At 32.5% G+C, this 21851-nt stretch overlaps 1 protein-coding gene across 4 annotated transcripts; it reads left to right on the top strand.

Moving 5' to 3' along the window:
* The first annotated feature begins 8900 nt into the window (after positions 1-8900).
* On the top strand, positions 8901-15116 carry LOC106752759 (UDP-rhamnose/UDP-galactose transporter 6). 4 transcript variants are annotated; one of them, XM_014634514.2, is made up of 6 exons: positions 8901-9103; positions 10015-10188; positions 11271-11455; positions 11547-11747; positions 12113-12274; positions 14398-15116. In XM_014634514.2, the coding sequence occupies exons 2-6, from the start codon at positions 10059-10061 to the stop codon at positions 14719-14721; spliced, it is 1002 nt and encodes a 333-aa protein (XP_014490000.1). In that variant the 5' UTR covers positions 8901-9103; positions 10015-10058; the 3' UTR covers positions 14722-15116. The 4 variants fall into 4 exon arrangements, with proteins under 4 accessions (XP_014490000.1, XP_022632937.1, XP_014489998.1 ...); XM_022777216.1 differs by having other exon boundaries at positions 10011-10188; XM_014634512.2 differs by having other exon boundaries at positions 8902-9103; positions 9964-10188.
* Positions 15117-21851: the final 6735 nt, after the last annotated feature.

The raw sequence follows: 21851 nt of genomic DNA, 5'->3' as shown, positions 1-21851 counted from the left end.
ATATATATATATATATATATATATATATATATATATATATATAACAGTTTTATTAAGAGTAACTTAAACCGTGTATTTAAAAAGTTAAAACTGACATTATGATTATTGACTTTTACAATATTCCAAAATTATATTAAAATGAATTTATTTCTAACTGTATATTTTTTGTTTTTTTTTATCATTCTCTCTGTATAGATATTGAAACAGAGGAGAAAAAGAGAGAGAAATGGACGTTGTCGTATATATGTTTATGTATACATTAAAATATTCCTCTGGGACTATTATGTTCCCTAGTCAATTTTGAAATCACATTAGAAAAATACTCGTTTGTTGGGACAAGTTATGAATATAACGAAAAGCCGTGTCAATAGATCTAGAAGGTGATTTAAAGTTATTAAAAAAATAGATTTTTGAAACTGTTCAAAAATAAGCATCCATAAACCCTTTGCGTGAAAAGGATACATTTCTGCCATTAGATCCTTCAATCAAGGTTCTGCACGTGCCCTTCAGTTCAAATATATACATTTCACGAGAAAGAACATTATCTTATTGATAAAATGACTTAAAAAAAAAAAAAGTATGTTGTATTCTCTAATCATGTTTAGCTTTTAAACCATTAGAATAACTTTCATATAAGCGTTTGTAAACTATGTAAGATCGGTGTTTAATAGTGGTATAAAAATTATCCACAATTAAGATGACAAACATCAAAGTGTATATGCAGCTGCATGGAATGTAAAATATAATATATATCTTATTATGAACTAGAAGTAATCTCAAAATTAATTACTATACACTAAATAGGCAAAAAAAAAGAAAAAAAAATTACAATTTTAAATTTTAGATGATAATAATTAATAATTAAATTCACAAAATTATAAGTAAGTGGTAAAATCTACAATTAAGTAAATTGCCATGTAGTAGTAACAATTATAAAAAAAAAAAAAAAATTCTAATCCCATAGCATAACCATACGAAGCAAATGGATGCCTCATGTATGTACCCAAATTTCACACCAAATTTTTCATCCAATTTTTGCCAACATCATATACACATACTTCCAAAAGAGCCAAGATGCACACATAGATCTACATCGATTATGTCTCTACAACCAAAAAATAATGTTATAAAACCTAACAAACAAAAAGGAAAAGTTATTTAAGAACCATAATAATAGTTATACAAACTTGAGAAAGGTTGTGCATATGAGTCACTACAAATAAGTATAAAATCGAGTTATTGTTAATATCAAATGTACTCTCTTGAAGGTAGTTATGAATCATAAATAAAATGAGGATTCCCTTTAGATATTATGAGTCTCACTTCACTTGAAGTCATACCTAAAAGGACGTACCACATACTTCACACAAAGTATTGAAAAAGAATGTATGCTTTGACAAATTAACTTATCCATCGACTGTTATACTCAAAGAAAGAGAAAGCACAAGAATCAAGACGAACGCTCAGTTTAGCAAACATTTATCAAAGAGCTTTTAAATAAAAGAGCTTTTGAAAGAAAAATCAAGAGGATAGTCAAAAGAATAGTAAGAGAAAAGCTTACAACGAAATATTTATCCTGAGAAGTGTTCAGAAGAGAAAGAGCTCAAGAAAAATATCATATATAAGTAGAAAAAGAGAAGAAGAGAAAATAAAAGAGAAGAAAAGAAATACTCTCAAACAGTAGTAGTTGATAAAGGAAATCATAATCATAATTGAAGGTTTAAGTACTCCATCCAATATAAAAGACTTATACTAGAATATAGATATGGTAAACTGGTAATTCCCTAGATATCTGACACTACAAGGTTTCCCTGTTTTCGACTCTTACCATTACCTTAAGAGTAAAACTCTAGAGTATATTATAGACTCAAAACTTAAATTAGTGTCTTTGCATTTGACTATTGGATCATGAAAGGTCCCCTTCACTTGAACAAACTTGAACCTCCTTTGTAGCTTAACCAAGTTTGTCTGAATTCAATCAAGCTATTTGTTACTACATACCATTACTCTCTTAGTATTTTAGTTAAATTTAATTTTGTACACATACACATGCCTATAAGGGAAAGTAGATGTTGATTGTTGATAAGGGAAGCACTGGTTTAGTTGAACCTTAATCTCATAGTGTTCTAGTTACTCTAGTTTTTTATGATGACAACACATTATTAATAACACATGTATTGTTATGTGTTACATGTTATATTCTTTATTGTGGATGACATTTAAATGAACATGTTTGTGTTGATATTGATATATGAATGCATATTCATTGATCTCATGGATGATACATCACTTATGATTGCATTGCATATGTTTATGACAAGAAAACCACATGCACTTTGATGAACTTATATTGTGTGGCATAACTGCAAGTTTTAAGTCGACTTCATTATGAAGTAAGTCGATTAAAACTCGTGACTATGCACAGATTTTCAAAAGCAGTGTTGTGTATGATTTTGCATTGAAAAGATTTTCAAACTGAGCTGAAGTGTCTAAGTCGACTACATGCGCAGTGGATCCGACATAGTTAGTTATTTGATTTTAAATTTTGTTAATGCTTGTATAGTAACGACTATATTTCAAATGTCTGTTAAAAGATTATGATATTGTTATAAATGTTTGATGATAGCTAACTTCATTAGTAGCACAATCGACTACAAGAGCGTCTGATTTACAGAAAACTATAAATAACGTGACTCATTTGATCACAAGAGACTTTGGATATTCTAACATTTTCATTTTGATTTACAGATTGTGATCTCTGAGAAAAGGCCCCAAGAACTCATCAAGAAGACGGTGGAGAGCTTTCTTACAAGAGTGTCTTAAGGAGGAACTGTATTGCGCTTACTGTAACGCCCCGACAACTTACAGGGACTGCTGACTGGCCCCACACATCAACATGAGGCTCTAGGCTCTGATACCATTTGTAACGCCCCGACAACTTACAGGGACTGTTGACTGCCCCCACACATCAACACGAGGCTTTCCAGTGTGCTTTGTCCTCACTCACACACTTTCCGAGAAAACTTCCCAGAAGGTCACCCATCCCATAATTACTCTAGGCTAAGCACGCTTAACCATGGAGTTCTTATGAGTTAGGCTACCAAAAAGCAAATGCATTTGTCGATATGAGTAGTCAAATCAATTCCTTTAAGCTATCCTTCAATTGTATAGTCTCATCCCTATACAGTCTCTATATCCCTCTCATTTCGATGTATGTTTGATATGAGTCGCTCCTTATCCATGCCTTTTGCACCGGCGATCACTCCCCGCCCTCGTCAGTGCCCGGGTGTCACACTTACTGTTTGATCAGACTCTGCACAGCTAGTGTATTCATATTGATCAAGACTGCTTTCAATACATTGGAAATTGGTTATCTTGTTGGGATTATAGGAGGCAGACTCGTGGAGTCTAGACACTTTGAGGATTGTTCAAAGTGGGTTAAAGATTGCAGAAGAGGGGATATCTTGCTGCAGATCTTTGTGTTGCTGCTTATATTTTAGTTAAAAGGTTAGAGACATGTTTTATATTTTTGACGTGGAGGTCTTTGTAAAAGCCTTGTTGTAAAAACCTTGACCATTATAGTGCATTTGCTTCCAGATTGTGGAAGGACACTGGATTTAGGCATTGAGGCAGAACCAGTATAAAAAATATGCGCTTGATTTCTCTATCCTTACACTTTTATATTAAGTCGACTTAACTGTTTACGTAGTAAACTTTACATTTCCGTTGCACTTAGAATTTTCATTCGTTGCGATTCAAGAAACTTTGTAAAGGTTTTTACTTTGCGAAAAAGATTTTGAAAAGACTCTGATTTTTAAACCTCACCAATTCACCTCCCTCTTAGTGTTGAAACTAAGCCATCCTGTTTTCAACAGTAGAAATAAGAAAAAATTATCAAATTCTCGTATTAACTAAGGACATTAATTGGTGTTTTCCCCTAGACCCTACAAAGTAAAACAATAGCAAGGAAAGACAAAAGCAGAGAGAGGCAAGCTCTAACACAATAATCAAATCACTTCTTACCTTGACAATCAATGCGACAACGAAGATTGTAGGGCCCCACGATGACCAATGCACCAACAACCATGACAGTGTCGTTCAACGATTAAAGCAATAAAAAATGTTATAGGGACCCTTTATGACTAGGCTCCATCAACCTGTGAACAATAGACAACCTCACTCAGGCCACAAATGTCATGATAAGATCACGGTGGGCAATGACTACATCACGACAAAACCAGGCAGGGTCACCATAGGTTGGGTTTTCGTTGAAGCTATCCTTTACTCTGATTCATGTTTTAGGACAAATTGGAAATGAGGGAGTAATGAGGAAAGTGACTGAATGGAAACAAAGACACAATTCTCAACAATTAACTGCATTGAAAATATAATAGTTTTAGTTTTTCTAAATTGAACTAGAAATTAGTAGTTAGTTTTCAGTAAAAATAGATTAGTTTATTTAAGTATAGTTAAGTTATTTTTGCCCAACCATACTTTTAGTAGCACTAAATGAGGCAAGTGTTGGACAATGGAAATCAACCAAGTATACAAGTGGCTTCTTAGATCTATGTGAAATTCGTGAGGATATTCGGTGACATGAAGTGGTTCTTGTGGAACAAATTTATGATTTGATGTAGTAGAATTATTATTATATTGTTGAGATGACACTAGTGCAGAAATGACATTTTATGACAATTAAAATGGATATTCATTGACAGGTGTTCTGGCATCATAATTTTGGAAATCAGAGAAGGTCTGCGCTTTCGATCACGAAGTGGAAAAATATGTCATAGTAAATCCAACTTATTATGACGTACTTTGAGTTACCTGTCATAGAAGTTCCAACATAATAAAACGTACTTTCGATAATCCGTCATAATATATCTAAGTTACTATGACGTGTTTTTGTTTACTTATCATAATATCATCCCCTTCTATGACATATTTTTCTTCACCTGCCATAATATATCTAGTGCTCTATGACATAGATTCATTCATCTGTCATAATACGTGCTATTTATAATTAACCTATTGTGACAAACAATGTCATGTACATCATAAAAAGCTTTTTTTAAGGTTTTTCCAATTTTACACTTTTATCCATTCAATTTACCTAGACATCAACAAATTTAGAAAAACAAATAATCTATGGAAATCATTCCATACATTAAATTGTCCAATAATATTTAAAATATGTTTTGTACATATACAATACAAATATTGTCTAAAAGATTGTAAAATGACATTACATTTTATACATAAACCTACATATACAATACTAAATTGTCAAGTTTCTTTAAGCCACTAACACTTAAAACAAAAGAAGCCCACTTAGTACATAAACCTACAATAATCACTAATATGTCCCACATTAGAGAAAGGTTCTTCCCACAAACAAATGGAAATATGGTGTCAAAAGTAAGTTTTCTTTCAAATAATAATAAAATTTTAAAGCCAAAATGACATTACACCTTTTTAACCATATCTATCTTTTCAAGAAAACGTTCTCAGGTATTTAAAAGACAGTACAAGTTTTAGAAAACAAACAAGATACTATTTTGGTGAATAAGATTCACTCATTATAAGAAATAAAAATGGAGTGAGGGAAGAATGTTGCATATAAACAAAGTGTCTAAAATCATCAATAAATAAAGGACAAGGGAAAACCAAGGTACAAGTACAAGTGTATATATGGAACATAAGAATCTTATAATAAAAGACTACTGCGTGACATAAATCTCTTATAGGTCAAAGCATCATTTCATGAAGTACAAGTATGAAAACGAAAATATTCATAAAATATCATATGAGCTCCCAATGCCATAGCACTTATATATAAAATTTTAATTTTTCACAAAAGTATAAGCTGATTCAAAATGAGTAGACATAAATCAAATGAAACAAAAAGGATTTTAATGAGTCAGAGGCATAACCCCCTGGTAGAATCCCACAATAATGCCAAAATGTGCTATCATAAATGTGAGCCAAAGGGAGATATGATATAATGGACAATGAAAAAAAAAGGTAAAGAAGTTAGAATAAACTCTCACAACAAAAAAATGGAAATGAACATTGTATGCATTAAAAAATTACTTACACATTAGAAAGGCCAAATTTATCATCCACAATACCCACAACAACACTTATAATAAAGTTTCCATGGGTTAAGACAACACCCTAACCATAAGACTTGTAATCGTCTAAGACTTGTAAGCAATCTCATTGATTGCACATTTTAAAGAGAATTCAAACACTTATTGATGAACTCATGTGAGTTAAAGGATTACGAGGCAATGTATCATGTTGATACCAGGATTGTCTAGTGGAAACTAGGAATGTGTTAAACTTAACTAGACGATGTATCATGAGGATACTAGAAGCGTCTAAGGATACTAAGAGTGGTGAAGAATACTGCATAACCAGGAGTGGGGATACTTGGTCAAGGTCATAGTAACATATGATACTGGGTTGACAACGATAACCAAGAATGGGTTAAACTTAACTAGACGAATGCATAAGGTGGATTGGATACCAGAAGCATCTAGAGATACCAGGTGTGGTGAAGAATACTACACAACCAAGAATGGGTGAAACTTGGTCAAGGTCACAGTAGCAGGTGTTACTGGATTGACATCAACAACTAAGAGTGGGTGAAATTCAATTAGACTAGTGTATCAGGTAGATACCAAGAGCGTCTAGGGATATCAAGAGTGGTGAAAAATATTGTGCAACTAGGAGTTGGTTAAACTTAATTAGTTAGGGTAACAATGGTTAATCATTGACTAGAGATACTAGGAGTGGTTAGAATACTCATATGTACTTCATTGAATATCTAATGAAACCCTCTAAGTTGTCTTTGAAGAGAATTGGACGTAGCTCAATTGCGTGAACCAGTATAAATGTCTGTGTGTTAAGCTTTAGTTTATAAACAATCATATTATTCGAAAAGCAATCCTTCACTATACACATCATCAACACATAATGAGCTAGGAGGATGAGCAATCATCATATTCGAAAAGTAATCCTTCATAAAGATTCACTCCTTCTCAAACACTAGGAGGATGAGCTAAAACCGAAACTATAAACATGTTTAAGAGAGTAGCGTTTATAAAGTAAGTGCCAACTAGCTCAAGATGATCATCAACATCATGATCAATATGTCAGCCTTGAAAAGATATACTGAAACATTATTTAATCCCCCCCACTCCCCTTTCTAGTGTTTCCTTTCACTTTAGAACCACACCTGTACCTCTCCATGCATAGATCGCCAAGCAAGCCCTAAATCCCAAAACCCCGAATCCTTTGGAACCATTAATCTCCATGCAGAGGTCTTACGAGGTGGATTCACGATCTTAAATCTCCCATGATTTCATGGTGGTTGATTCAAAATGAATCTATACATTAAGGAGGTGTGATTAGGGTTTTGTGGAGCAGATCTATGGTGGTGGCATGATGGACACAAGTTTGCTTACGGTGCAGGTGTGCTTTATGTCTATTTGGGCTAGTGACTCATGATATGTGTCTCACACCCGGTGGTTGACAACAAGTTGCAGCATGAAGGTCTAGTGGAAGACTATTTACGCATTGGAGGGGGTTTTATAGTGTTCTGTGGCTGATTGATGTTGTTGGGTTCAGATCTGCGATGAAAGGTGCGGTGTTGGATGACAACGTCAAAGTCAATTTTTGTGTATGGATGTGTTTCGTTGTTGTTCGCGAGGTGGTTCGATGAGGATGATCATGGTGGTGTACGAGAATGGTTCGTGAGGTTGTTCTCACAGTGAGGCAATTTAGACTTGTGGTGTAGATTGACGTTGCACGTTTTGGAGAGATGTAGGTTTAGTTTGCATTTTGGACAAAGATGTCGCATCGCTGGCATTGTGCAGTGGAGGTGCGTGGTAGTGGCTAGGGTTTCCACTATGTTGGGAGGTTGAAGATGATGATGTACAATGTGTACACTGTGTTGAACAAGTCACCGTTTGTTGTTAATAGTTTAAATAATGTCATAAAAAAAATCAAACTAAAAATAAATTATCAAAACTGAAACTACATTGAACATTAAAAACACATAAATTTCATATTAAACAAAATCAACAAAATGATGGACAAAAAAATATTTAAACTTTTTTAAATACTTGTTATGTTTATATAATGTAAGGACACTTACCTTAGAATGTAAATATAACAAAATGAAGAGGAATTTAAAAATTTAGTGTACATCCAAATATTAAAGATATGAGAAACCAGAAACGGATAATACAAAAATAAAATAAAATTGGGAAAAGATTATATGAAATTAATTTTGTTTTTGTTAATGTGATTTAAAAAGTAGTACATGACGATGCTTACATGATCGGCACATAGCAACTAATAATTTTCCCCTGAAAACGTATTTTTAACCACAAAATGAAATCTTCCCGTAAACATAACCATCACGTTGATTCCCAAAGACTCATAATAATTTGTTCTAGATAAAAACACACGCTAGACACACAAGAACAGGGGAAGCAGTGGGACTGGGAAAAATAACCTTAAAAAATAGGTTTCAATTTTTTTTTATTTAATCATATTTTTTATTTTTCAAATATTGTAATTATACTATTTTAGCATTTGACAATATAATCGTGCCAATTGTTAAACAACTAAAACTGTAAATGTATGACTTTAATTTATCCATAATAACACTTTGATATTATGTGTTTGCATAATTCAGATTTGACCACTATAGCGTCTTGGATTAGGTGATTAAAGATGTGGTTCAACTGTAATAAGTATAAATGTTCTGATAAATCCCATTAAATAGTGTTAATTAAGGAAATGCAGTAAAAAAAGAAAAAAGAAAACAGAAAAATGGTGGTTATTGAAGGAGAATTGTGCAAGTGAAGTTGACTAGTTGTATTAATTAGCGATGACATACCGTTTACTTTGCAGTTGTTGCTGCTTTCCCCGCAACTCACCTTTTCTCGGTCACTGAATCTGGACGTTAATAATCCAGCCCAGCCACGCCACGCACCGCACCACACAGCGCACCAATTTTCCATTTTAAAAGCCAACGCGGAAAGGAAACAACCAAACACCACCACCACGTTCTCCCTTCGTCTCAACGGTGCGTTCCTTTAACACCTTCACGCAATATATTATCACCAACGTTTTTTCCTTTCTTATTTTCTTTCTTTCATTCTTTAGAGATTCCTGAGTCTAGGGGATTTTTCTGCTCCTTAGTTCTTACTACCGCACTCTCAAATTAGGGATCGCGGATCCACGTTCGAGATTCCGTTTGAGGTTGCTTTTCCCTCGTGTTGTTTCTTTTGCTAACGGATTTTTCGGAATTTCGTGATTTTTGTTAGCTTGGAGCTCCAATCTGCTTTCAATTACTGTATATTGTTGAAAATAGTAATGGATCTGATGAGATTGTGCTGTTCTGGTTTGATTTAGCTTGGTATTGTTTCCGATTGGCTGAATCGTGTCTTTCGGGATTTAGGATTATGGTTGTAGTTAATCGTAGTTCGCTTTGTAAGTGAGCATTCGTCAACTTCAATATTCATTGTCCCTGTCCTCATGTCTCTTTGTATTTTTTGTTTGCCCCTTTTTGGGATGTCTTGAACTATAAAACAAGAGCTTCTCATAAGAATATCAGAATCAGTTGTTTTTAACTTTATATATATATTCGTATCTGTGTCTATATTTGTGTATATAGTGGAAGATTCCTCTGCTGCAGATGTCATGTCAACTCTGTGGACGGAGATATCTATGAAGGGTGGATAGGATTTTTTATATTTCTTGTAGATTTCCTTTGTTTTTAAGTCTCCTTGTATACTATTATAAATTTCTACTGTTTACTTGGTTATGGTAGACAGCATTTTGTTTCGTTTTCCTCTCTGTGAAATGTGGAGCAGTATGAGAAATTTACTCTATTTATAGGGAATTAGGAATGCGCTTCTTCTCATTATTTATTTTTCTGTACAGATAAAGCTGTACGATTCTGAAACTAGTAATTCACTTATTGCATGAAGGCAGAGCTGTGAGAAATTAAGTTTGTGCATTAGAAGCTCTAGTTCAACATGTCTACTGTAAGCAAGGGTGATCGGAAGGCTTCTCTTGATGCAGCATCATGGTTGTTCAATGTGGTCACGTCTGTGGGAATAATCCTGGTGAATAAGGCCCTAATGGCTACATATGGTTTTAGTTTTGGTAGGACCTCGCCTTTACTCTTCCCATTTCCTCCATTGAATCTTTGATCTGCATGCCTTTGATTTAAAAGATGCAATGCTTCTTTTTCTATGCGTTGTTGCGATAAACTACCTATCTTGTGCATTCTTTTGGTGTTACACATGTATGTATTTGAAGGTGTAAAGAAGGGGTAAGCTTTTTGGTATGATAAAATTGCATGTTTCATGACCGTAACTTCATTTTGATATTATCTGTTTTGCATAATTCCGATTGCACTACTATAGCATCTTGGTCCTTGAAGATGTGGTTCAATTGAAATAACTATAAAATGACCTAATAGACTGGATATATGATATAGCGTGGAAGTGAACTAGAAAAAATCCTATAGGATGGGCATTTGACTTGGTGGTTTGTCAGAAACTTTAATATAGAGACTTTGAATAGTTTACTCCTGACTATAATTACAATCTCTAAATGCTAATACTTTAAGTTGATATGTTTTGATTGTGTCTACCTCTTAATGATGCTGTTCGGTATAAACTTTTCCTATGATTTTGAAGAAGCATCCATTATGTCTAGGTAGTTGAATAGGAGATAAATTAGCACCACTGATGCTGTAAGCAATACTATGTTGTTCAGTAAAAGTGGCTAGAAAGAAAATCTGAGCAGTAGGTATGCATTTAGACAACAGGCTGTGGTGGTACAGACTGCAAACATTTTATCAGTGACGCGAATTCCAAAAATATGTACAAAATCTGCTAAAAGAGAAACTTCTCATAAAAAAATTAATTGTGAAGTTCAAGATAGGCATTCAAAGTTTCCACTAGGAAAGTATTTTTTGAACAACCTTTCCATTTCCGTGGTTTTCGGTTTAGATCAGTAATGGCAGTATTATCATTTGTATATCTGAAATAAAATAACGTAAACGATCGTACTGAGATTAGCATTGGATGATATATTTAAAATCTCTTCTATTACCAGTCAAGCAAAGAATAATTTGGTTTATGCTTTCTTTTTATGTAACTTGTAAGGAGTACAAATTTCTGAACTTCTATACCACTGCTGAATCCTGACCTTCTGTATTATATAATGCTATTATGCAGCTACTACTTTAACTGGTCTGCATTTTGCCACGACAACTTTGTTGACACTCATTCTTAAATCGCTGGGATATATTCAGACCTCTCATCTTCCATTATCTGATATTATCAAATTTGTCTTATTTGCAAATTTCTCCATCGTTGGAATGAATGTGAGTTTAATGTGGAATTCTGTTGGTTTTTATCAGGTAACATTTAGAATTACAGCAACATTTTGAATTCTCTTTATAATAAAGTTAGATATTTATAATAATTCCTCCTTGAAATAAAATTTTTCAGATTGCTAAGCTGAGCATGATTCCAGTATCTTGTTTTCTGGAGGTTGTCTTGGACAATGTACGATATTCAAGGGACACAAAGCTTAGTATTGTTTTGGTTTTGCTTGGTGTTGCTGTCTGTACAGTCACCGATGTCAGTGTTAATGCAAAAGGTTTTATTGCTGCTTTGATAGCAGTTTGGAGCACAGCCCTGCAACAGTATGTAAGTAACATACACTAACATCGAACCTGATTTAGTTGAGATACAAACCACTCAAATTGAATTTCATTTCGTAAAGGCAGTTTTGGATTTGTAAATGTTCACTTTCTGGTACATGATACTTGTTGGCAATAATTCATTTATTTAACAATGAACTATTTTTGGTATAGAACTTTAAATTATAAAATTGGGAAGCCTGCAATAACTTTTCTGTTTTTTCTGCAATTGTATCACAAACAGTATTCTCAGGTGCATCTATAACAGACTTCGATGATTTAGTTTACAAAACTTCTAAGCATTCTCGCTTTTTGTTGGTTTCATGACCGCAGTCTTGTTGGGATGATATTTAAGAATAAACTTTTGTGCAGTATGTGCATTATCTTCAGAGGAAGTATTCTATTGGATCATTTAACTTGTTGGGCCACACAGCACCAGCACAGGCAGGAAGTTTACTCCTAGTAGGCCCCTTTCTGGACTATTGGTTGACAGGCAAACGAGTTGATGCCTACGGATATGGCTTGACATCAACTGTAAGTTTTCTCTATTTCTTTTCTAGTTTATTTATTTATTTTTTTTTTTATTTTTTTTTTTCTCTTTTGAATCTTTTGCTGTGATTAGGGAGAGAAGTGGATACTAGTTAAATTTATTTCTATATCAGGTTTAGGCTGGCTTATTTTCTAGTAAGAAGTTTAAAATAACTCTAACTGTAAAGGACTATTCCTGATTGCTGTGTATTTCTTCTAGATGGATTTCCTATTTGTTACGTAAGTTAATATACTTCATATTGCTTATCATAGAACTGAGTGCCAAATTCTGCTGCCCAAATTCAGTGTCAGGTTTCTGCACAGAAACATTGAGAAAGCATCCTTAGGTTGTGTAAAAGTACTCTTAATCTTAACTAATGCATACTTCTTTCAAACTGTCTCATATTCAATTTATATAAGTCCTCTCTAAGTGTTGCTTGCAGCTTGAAGTTCTAGTAGGTTCCTTAAGAGTTTTTCAAAACTTCAAATTTGCTTTCTAGGGTCAGTAAATAGCTTTTGAAGTTCAAAGTGTCATCACAATCCAGATAACTTCCTCTAGTGCACGTTATTTGTTTAGAGGGAAACGACCTTCTAAGTCTCTTTCAAGAGATAGACTTTCTTTTTTAACGAAGGTGTTCGTTGTGCCCTTTTTATTTCTCCTTATAGTGGATATTTAGTTAACTAATAACGTCTACGAAATCGAATGCATGTTCATATCTAATTTTCTCCTCTTTCAAAATGTTTAGAGTATAAAAGAAATAGTATTTCTTATAAGTGGCACATAGTTATTTCTATATTTGGTGCAAACTAGTACTGCTTGTGTCGTTAACTTATCCTTTAAATTCATTTATATACTGAAACCTTTGGCTCTGTGTTCATAATTTGACCAAGCTAGTTTAAAATATGATAATGTTATGAGCAATTTTCTTTAGGTGAAGATCCGTTAGATTTGTTTATGTACGTCTGAAGGAAAAACTATCTTTTTCTGAGGTTGTGTATATGTTGAAGATTTTAATTAGATGTATATAATCTTGTTTCAGTTGAACGCTTCCCTATTTTTGTATTGGAGATTTTTATTTCGTCCACCCCAGTTTTCCAGTAATACTTCTACAATAATTTCCTTGGTCTATGTTGTTGCTTCAAACTAATGCTAAATATAGTTGGTAGCGTGCCTATTCATACAGTATCTGTAAAATGTTGGATAAACTTTAAAACTAAGGGGCACAATTGTAATTTTGTTAGTTTTAATTGTGTTGTGCGTTTCATTCCCAGTCTGTCACAGTTTTGGGTTGTTTTTTTGCTTTTCGTTTGTTTTTATTCTGCTGGTGCGTTCAGTTTTTCCTGCTGGGTTGGGTTCTGTTTTTGTCGATTTTATTCTGATTCAAGTTTTATTTAGTATCAGTTGTTAGGCTTTACTATGTAAACTATTACGTTTTGTGGCTATTTAAAGGGCCCCGATCATTCAATAAAAATACACCAGTTTTGCACAGAATATCAAAGGGTGTGTGCAGCAACGTTTATTAGGAATTAATAGTGTGCGTCCAGCAGGGTGTTATTTTTAACATAAAAGGCATGATTAACTTTCTTACATCCATGTAAATTTTTTATTTTATCTCTATACTACTGGCGGCCTCCATATGCATGAAAAACTCACTACATCCATGTAAATTTGCTTGTCTCACTATACTTGGTTAGAAGCAGCATGCATATAACTCTTTTTATTCGTATAAAAGCAGTGTATTCTTGACGATTGGTCGGTATGCACAGAATGTGGGAGGGTTCCCTTCCTTGGTCTCCCTTAGAACCAAATGTTGTAGTTGTCATTTTTTTTTTCTAAAGGATTTGGATCCTATCCCTTCTTTACCTTAGGAAAATACTGTTATTTTTTTAAGAAACATATATTCTGTGGAGGGACCAGTTTCCTGTGTATGGACTGTGCACGTTTTGTTTGTCTTTCTCTGGAAAATGACACGGGCATTTTCATAAGAACAGGGGAGAATCCAAATATGTATACACTTTATGTCAACTTTATAAATACTGTACAGTGTAGTACCTTTACTCAAGAAAATAATGAATACTGTGACTACTGGAATACTATTATTAAACTGAGCTGCTCGTGCTTTCTGCAGTTGTTCATCATTCTGTCTTGCACCATTGCAGTAGGGACAAACCTCAGTCAGTTCATCTGCATCGGTAGGTTCACGGCTGTATCATTCCAAGTCCTGGGTCACATGAAGACTATTTTGGTCCTAATCCTGGGCTTCATTTTCTTTGGAAAAGAGGGTCTCAATCTACATGTTGTTCTGGGTATGATCGTTGCGATAGCAGGAATGGTCTGGTATGGCAATGCTTCTTCTAAGCCAGGGGGGAAAGAGCGCCGTAGCTTTTCTCTTCCCAAAACACAAGATTATAGTTCACTACCTGTGTCCTCTGAACCAGACACTAAGGCATAGAAAATAATAGAAATTCACTAGAGAGGAAGTGCTGCATTTCTTGGTTAACTGTGTGGAAAATCAGATGTCCAGCGAATTGGATTAATTTTCATTATACCTGGAGTGAATTCCCAATTATTTATAGATCATAGTCATATCTCGTGTTAATGAATTGTTTGGGAGGGAAATGGGAGGAAACAGCGTTGTTAGAAGAGGAAAAAATCTATGCTATGTTCCATTTTTTTTATTACAGATAATGTTAGTGCCACTTTTATAGTAAAGTTTAATTCCATTTTTGCCATTTGGAACGGTTCTGTTGTTAACCTTATGCTCATGACAACTACTAGCATGTTTGAATTGCATTCCTTATGTGTCAAACATAGTTTTGAAGAATGAATGATATGGTTTGTACCTAATACTCTAATAGTACTTTTAGATGCTTTACCGTGGTAAACAAAACATGTTATACGTTATTGGGTTCAAAGGGAACGTGTTGGGTTCAAATATAGGAATGTGTGTTGGTAGATGATGATCAATAATCCTTGAGTGATTCAGTTCGGCTCCACCTTAGAATCAATAGAACCTTTCATAAGTAAACAAGTGTCAAAATGGATTGCTGTGCTAAAACAAGCAACAAGAAAGCAAACACTCAACAAAGAAACAACATATGGGGAATAAACAGGAAATAAAAGGTATATATTGCCTTGACCACTCTGGCAATATGCATGCATAATAAATGGACTAATTTACCTATCCAATTAGGTTTAATACTCTCTCCAGTTAAAGTAAAATTTATATCTGTGATAGGTGGAAATGTATTAGGCACTCATTTGTCTGTAGGGAAAAAACAAGAAAGGTTCAAGTAAGTTGTGGCAGGGATTGGCAGAGCTAAATAAAAGAGCATAGTAAATGCCTAACGTTATGTTAGGTGGGCTTCCCAGTAACCTAATCCTAAATAATTGAAGTAGCTTTCTGGAAGGTTTTTGTAGGATTCACTTGCCATGGTCCCAACAACAGCTATTTTACACAGCACTTTTGAGACAATGGGAGAGCAGGACCTGTAATAAAAGCCTGATTTTCTGAGACATGGGGAATGATGCATTCATGCAAAACAGTAAAAATTAGGTTAAAATTTGACATTTATGGCGTCACGTACCAGCACTTCTGTAGTAGCAGGTCAGCACCTGGCTCTGTCCAACGTAAAATATTTGGGTTTTTCCCCTTCTACTATTCATTTTCCACCTAAATTTTCAATGTAAATTGCTCGGCGTGCTACTTGCTTGCTAGTTTCTTATACCTCCACTGTGCATTTTCTTAATTTTCTTATTGCTTGCTTCTTTACTTGATAATTACTTTTTAACAGGATAAGTTTGAGTTTTGGCTAAGAACGTTAAGATAAATTTTGCTGAATTTTCTTTTCTACTTCCTAATGCAATACATCAAAATGTATTTTCAAAAAGACTTCACTTTTTTTATTGATAACCTTTATTTTAATAAACTAATTTTAATTCATGAGATGCTTTTGAATAAGAATAATTTGTATTGATATAATAGTTAAAAGATTTAACTTTTAGGAAATATTTAATAAATACTTGATTTTATAAAATGTTTTCCACAATTAATATTTTTTTTTTCTGAAGAGTTTTGAACTAATTTACTCATGCACATTTTTTCAGACACAAAGAAAATATATATAATATATATATATATATATACCAGTTCTCGGAATATGGGTATATTGACTTTTGTAGGTATGAAAGATGTTGGATGATGGAGAAATTGGTTGGTTGCTGAGGACAATATGGAGGAATCAAATGGGTGAATTCGTTATAATTGCAGAATGAGATCACCAATGGAAAGCCTATGCTTTCTGGGCTAATTATGTTTGTTGTTGAGATACTACTGACTCGATGAGAATTTCCACTATCACTATCTTCTTCCTACGATGTCAATTCTAAAGATAAGCGTATTTTTTCTACGTACCATGATCCTAACTGTTATCATATATATAATATATATATATACACCTATATATATATATATATATATATATATATATATATATATATATAAAGATAATTAAAATAAAAAGTGAAAACTTCGAATCATAGTTTAAAAAAACACTTGGGATCATATTTTGAAAACAAAATTATGGTTATATAAGATATTTAATAGTTTGTATTNTATATATATATATATATATATATATATATATATATATATATATATGTTTAATAAATAATAAACAGAGAAATTTAAAAATTAGGAAGTTAGGACATCATCAACATTATTTTAAAACAATAACAAAATCAATTGAATTATATAGTATGTGTGATTACTCTAACAGTTTCTTTTATGAACGAAAACAATATAAAGCAATTGTTTTAAAAATTATTTAGAATATACTGATGGTATAATTTTTTATAAGAATATCTAACAACATAATAATATACTATAGTGTATACTATAATATAATTTGCTTTTATTTTATTTTAATTGTTATAAAGTTCGTTTTGATTTTATTTTATTTGTTTTTATTAGAGATTCTCTATGAATTCTAAATAGGACATAATCATAATACATAATACATAAGTGAAGTAAAAAATTTATTTTACGAGTCCACCACAAAGATGGCTAAAGGCGGCTAAAAGGCTTGAGAGACCTAAAGCAAACTTAAAAAATTGAAGTCTTTCATTTAAAATTTATTTTTTGATCTTTTATATACAAAATTATTTATTAAATTATTATATCATTAATTTCACATTGTTCTTCAATTTCATCTCATCTTCATTATTTAATTAGAGATTTCATCTTCGTTATCAACTAAAAGATAAATTGTAAACTAGTTAATAATTATACAATTCAATCCAAGCAAAATTTTTAGTTATTTGTCAAAATATATGAAAAAAAAAACTCTTAAAACCTATAAATCGAAAAATATTTAAAAACAAAATTGAGTAAAAGAAAGCATTTCTAATCCTAATGCGAATTTAATAAATAAAATGAAAACAACATAAACACAAATAAAAATAAAAATATACTAACTAGAAATGATGATACTAAAAAAAATAGAATAAAAAGATGGGCACACACAAGTAATATTGTGACATTCTATGATAATATAATTTTGAATGATTAAACATTATAATATGGTAGGGTAATTTAAAGATGTTTACAAAATTATAAAGCAGATAGGAACTTCTTAATGAAGTGATAGGATGTAAATATAGTTATAAGCTTTACAGTCATCCAAAATAGACCATAAATTTAAACTTTATTTACATAAGAGTCTTTCAAAATATAGAGTGCAACTAAAGAAAGTTCTAAGAATTAGGGGCTGTGTCATCTTCTTCCAGAGCTTGCTCTAGAGGTACCTCCTCGACATTTGCTCACATCCAAGTGGATGATCAGCGCAAAAGAAAGACATACACACACAACACAAACAAGCAAGGGTAATCTAGGTATAAAAAGCATGTTATCAATCAAGTATTTCAAGCATGCAAGGACCATAACACAATACAAACTATGACCAAATGCATTTTGTTGATACCAATGATCGACCACGTGATTTAATCATCCGGAATAGTATGAAATGTCAAGTTCCAGGAGTTTGTGCACTTGTGGTGGCCTCTACTACTTTGCAAAGCCATTGCTATAGGTTTCACCCTACCACACACACAAGTGTAAGTTCGATATCACACATCTTGGGCCATACTAGAAGCACCCAAGAATAAGACCTCCTGCTATTCTCACCACATGAATCACCACTCTCTACTTGAGCATGGATGATCATTAAAATGTCAAGATAAACCCCGTAAGGACACTCCGGCCATTTATACGGTCAATCACAACAAACTACAGGGCACCACCATGTAACCTCCCTTGAGGATCATGGAATTACGTCCAATAACCATACTTTTCACTTTCCACACCATGCATATCTCTTACAGTCATATACTTTCAATTTAGCAATATAACATCAATCATACTTTCACTTTAAAACTTAACTCAGCAAGAACAATCGAATACCATAATATTATCACATTGAATCCAAACATATAGCCTTTCACTTTTACATTACATACAAACATATATATAATATTAATTATACTTTAAAAGACCACAAGCAACCCAACAAGTCATCAAAAATCACATGAAACCATTCCATATACATTAACAGATAATAATAGTCCAAGAAGAACCACTCAACAACCCAATACCCCTTAAACTCATATTTAGACAAGGAAAACAACTTTTAAACCATCACCAACAGTTCCAGAAGGGTCAAAAACCCTAGGAACGACCTAAAGAACATCCAAAACAGACGTCCGAAACTCCCAAAACATCAAAAACATCAAAACACATAATTCGCACATAATTTACTCAAATGTTTACCTATCAATTTGCATACCTTAAATGACAACTTCCAATTTCTAAATTTTTTCACCTCATACATATGTTCATACTAGTTCCTATTCCAAAGCATACACAATCACATAGTTCACAGACCAGAAAATACACATTCCAATACATATATCCATCAATTTAATTCAATCAGTGATTCATATCACAACACAGTTTCCACATGCAATAGCTCATTAATTTTAAACAAGAACGACTAAAAAAGAATAACCTTCTTCAAACAAGAAAATCAAACCTAGCTTCCCTTACCTCTAGTGCAACAGTCAAGCCCCAAAGATTGTCAATAATATCCTTCTGTTAGGAGGAAACCTAACAGTACCTATATATCACCAATTGATGATATAAATTAGTTTTTAGAACATAATTAGGGTTACGATTTGGGGAAAAATACAATGAACTACATGCAGCAAGATTTGCTACATGATTAAAGTACAAAGATGAATGGAAAAGAGGAAAACGCTTACCGGCTAAAGGAAGGAGAAATTGATTGGTCAGATTGGAGATAACGACATCAGGAGTACTTAGATGCTTCCTGATTGAAGAACAAATGGTTCAATTTGGAGAAAAGATGAGAGAGAATGGATTGAAGTAAGGGAAGGTAAACTGTTTTGGAAGACGAACACGTTTTAGAGATGAAAATGAAAGTGCTCTACCAAGTTATGTTTCAGTAACTAAAAGAAAATATATTTTATTTTACACATATTTTCTTTTAACCAGACACCCATTCATCAACTGCCAGGTGTGCTTCTTCTTTGACTTACTTTTTCCTCAATCCTTACAAATATGGATTCAAAAAATAAAATCGACTAAAATCCTAAAAAAAACTCTAGAATAGAAAAAACAAAGAAGCAAGGAGTAGAATCGAGAAGCTACATAGAAAAGATAGAAATAGAAATAAAAAATTATAAGAGATTAAAGATAATTAATCATTGTTCTTTTCCTAAACAAAATTATAATTTATTCAAAAAAAAATAAGTTTTTAGCTCATTAAATATCATTTTTATATTATAACAAAAATTAACATACAAGGATAATAATTTATTTAAATTTTATTCTCAAACATAAAATTATAATTAATTTAATAAAAGTATATTAATAATAAAAAAATTTGGGATATTTTGTTTTCTTAAACATAATTTTAGAATTAATTTAACAAATATATATTAGTACTAAATTTTTAGGTTTTTTTTTTCTTAAACATAATTTTATAATTAATTTAATAGAGGAATATTAGTATTAAAAAAATTTGAGACCTTTTTTTGGAAGCCTAAAGCGAGTGTTTTACCTATTTCACCCTTCATTTGGTTATGTCACTTGGTAAGGTTAAATTGATATAAATTCATTTATTAAACTAGTATTAGAGTTATCTAAAGTCACTAGAGCGAAATTTGGCTTCCACATTAGACAATTTATGTCGAACTCAAAGGAAAACAATGAAAAAAAATGTGCGATGATATATTTGTAAATAAGTGGCACTTATTTACGTTGGATGGTTTGGAGTTAGATGTAAAACTCAACATCTATGTTATATTATGTGTGAAATGTCAAGTTTTACATTAGACCCTAAAAAGTCTAACATAAAACTATTTAAAGTAGGGCTCTCAACTTTCTTCTTCCTTACGATTCTAGTGCAATTTCTCCAGCTCCGAAACCACTCTACCCCTTCTTATTTTCTTTCTACAAAAACACCTACATAATCAGAGGTTATGGGAGTTTCATGGAGTTAGGCACTTTTCTCTTATTTGATTGAAGTTTGTACTGGTCCAAGTGAGTCATTGAGGTAGGTTCTCTATATATCCATTGTATTATTGAAATTGAAATCATGGTTAGTTTTGGGATTTCAATCATAACAACACATGAAAAAAATGGTAAGTCCAAGTATCGTTTCTCAAAGGATTTGCATTTTTTTATCTAACTATGGTTACTTTCTATTTTAGGCAATGAAAATGAACATGATTGACTCAAAACATGTTAAAATGCATATAATGTTACTAAATATGAATGTTATCCGAGTACATATTCACTAGGTTGGACTTCAATACCCAAACTCTATGCAATCATCTACGCAATATATCTCTAACATACTCAAACATTCATAACATAAGCATAGAAGCATTAATCCCTTAGAGACAAGTTCTAAATCCTTATGTAAAAAATACTAATCCCTTAGATATTCAAACACAAGATTTGTATTAAGAAAAGATATCTAGAATGACCAAGAGAATTAATTTATGCTTAGAACCAAACCTCTTGGTTATTCTATCCTGTTTTGCTTTTAATGATTAGACATCACCCAAATAGCATACATATTCCATCATGCACATGAATAATAAAGATATAACACAATATTAATGAAATATATTTTATTGCATAGAAAAAGCTACAAAGAGTTTAGGTACATTACATCAAACCCCAATGAAATGGAGTTTAGCTAATCCTATGCATCTAGAACACAAGAGTGGATTGAAATGGGGAAATGAATAAGAAAGATGGAGTTTTTGAGCCATAGAAGTGTCTAAACCTGTGTATTTTGTCTTAGTTGCGTTCCCACACCCAAAACTACCTTTTTCTTAAACTCTCGACACTTTTAATGGTTTTCCAAAAAGTGTTTTCTCGATGGGCTAGAATATCCTCTCATTGGACGAGATATACCTATTGAGATTGTTGACAACATAATTTCTATATCAATTTAGTTTTTGATGATGACAACACATTGCTTAATAACAAGT

The sequence above is a fragment of the Vigna radiata genome, unplaced genomic scaffold, assembly GCF_000741045.1.
Source record: "Vigna radiata var. radiata cultivar VC1973A unplaced genomic scaffold, Vradiata_ver6 scaffold_43, whole genome shotgun sequence".
Lineage (NCBI taxonomy): Eukaryota > Viridiplantae > Streptophyta > Magnoliopsida > Fabales > Fabaceae > Vigna > Vigna radiata.
The sequence above is the reverse complement of the archived record's forward strand: the minus strand, read 5'-3'. Positions and strand labels throughout refer to the sequence as shown.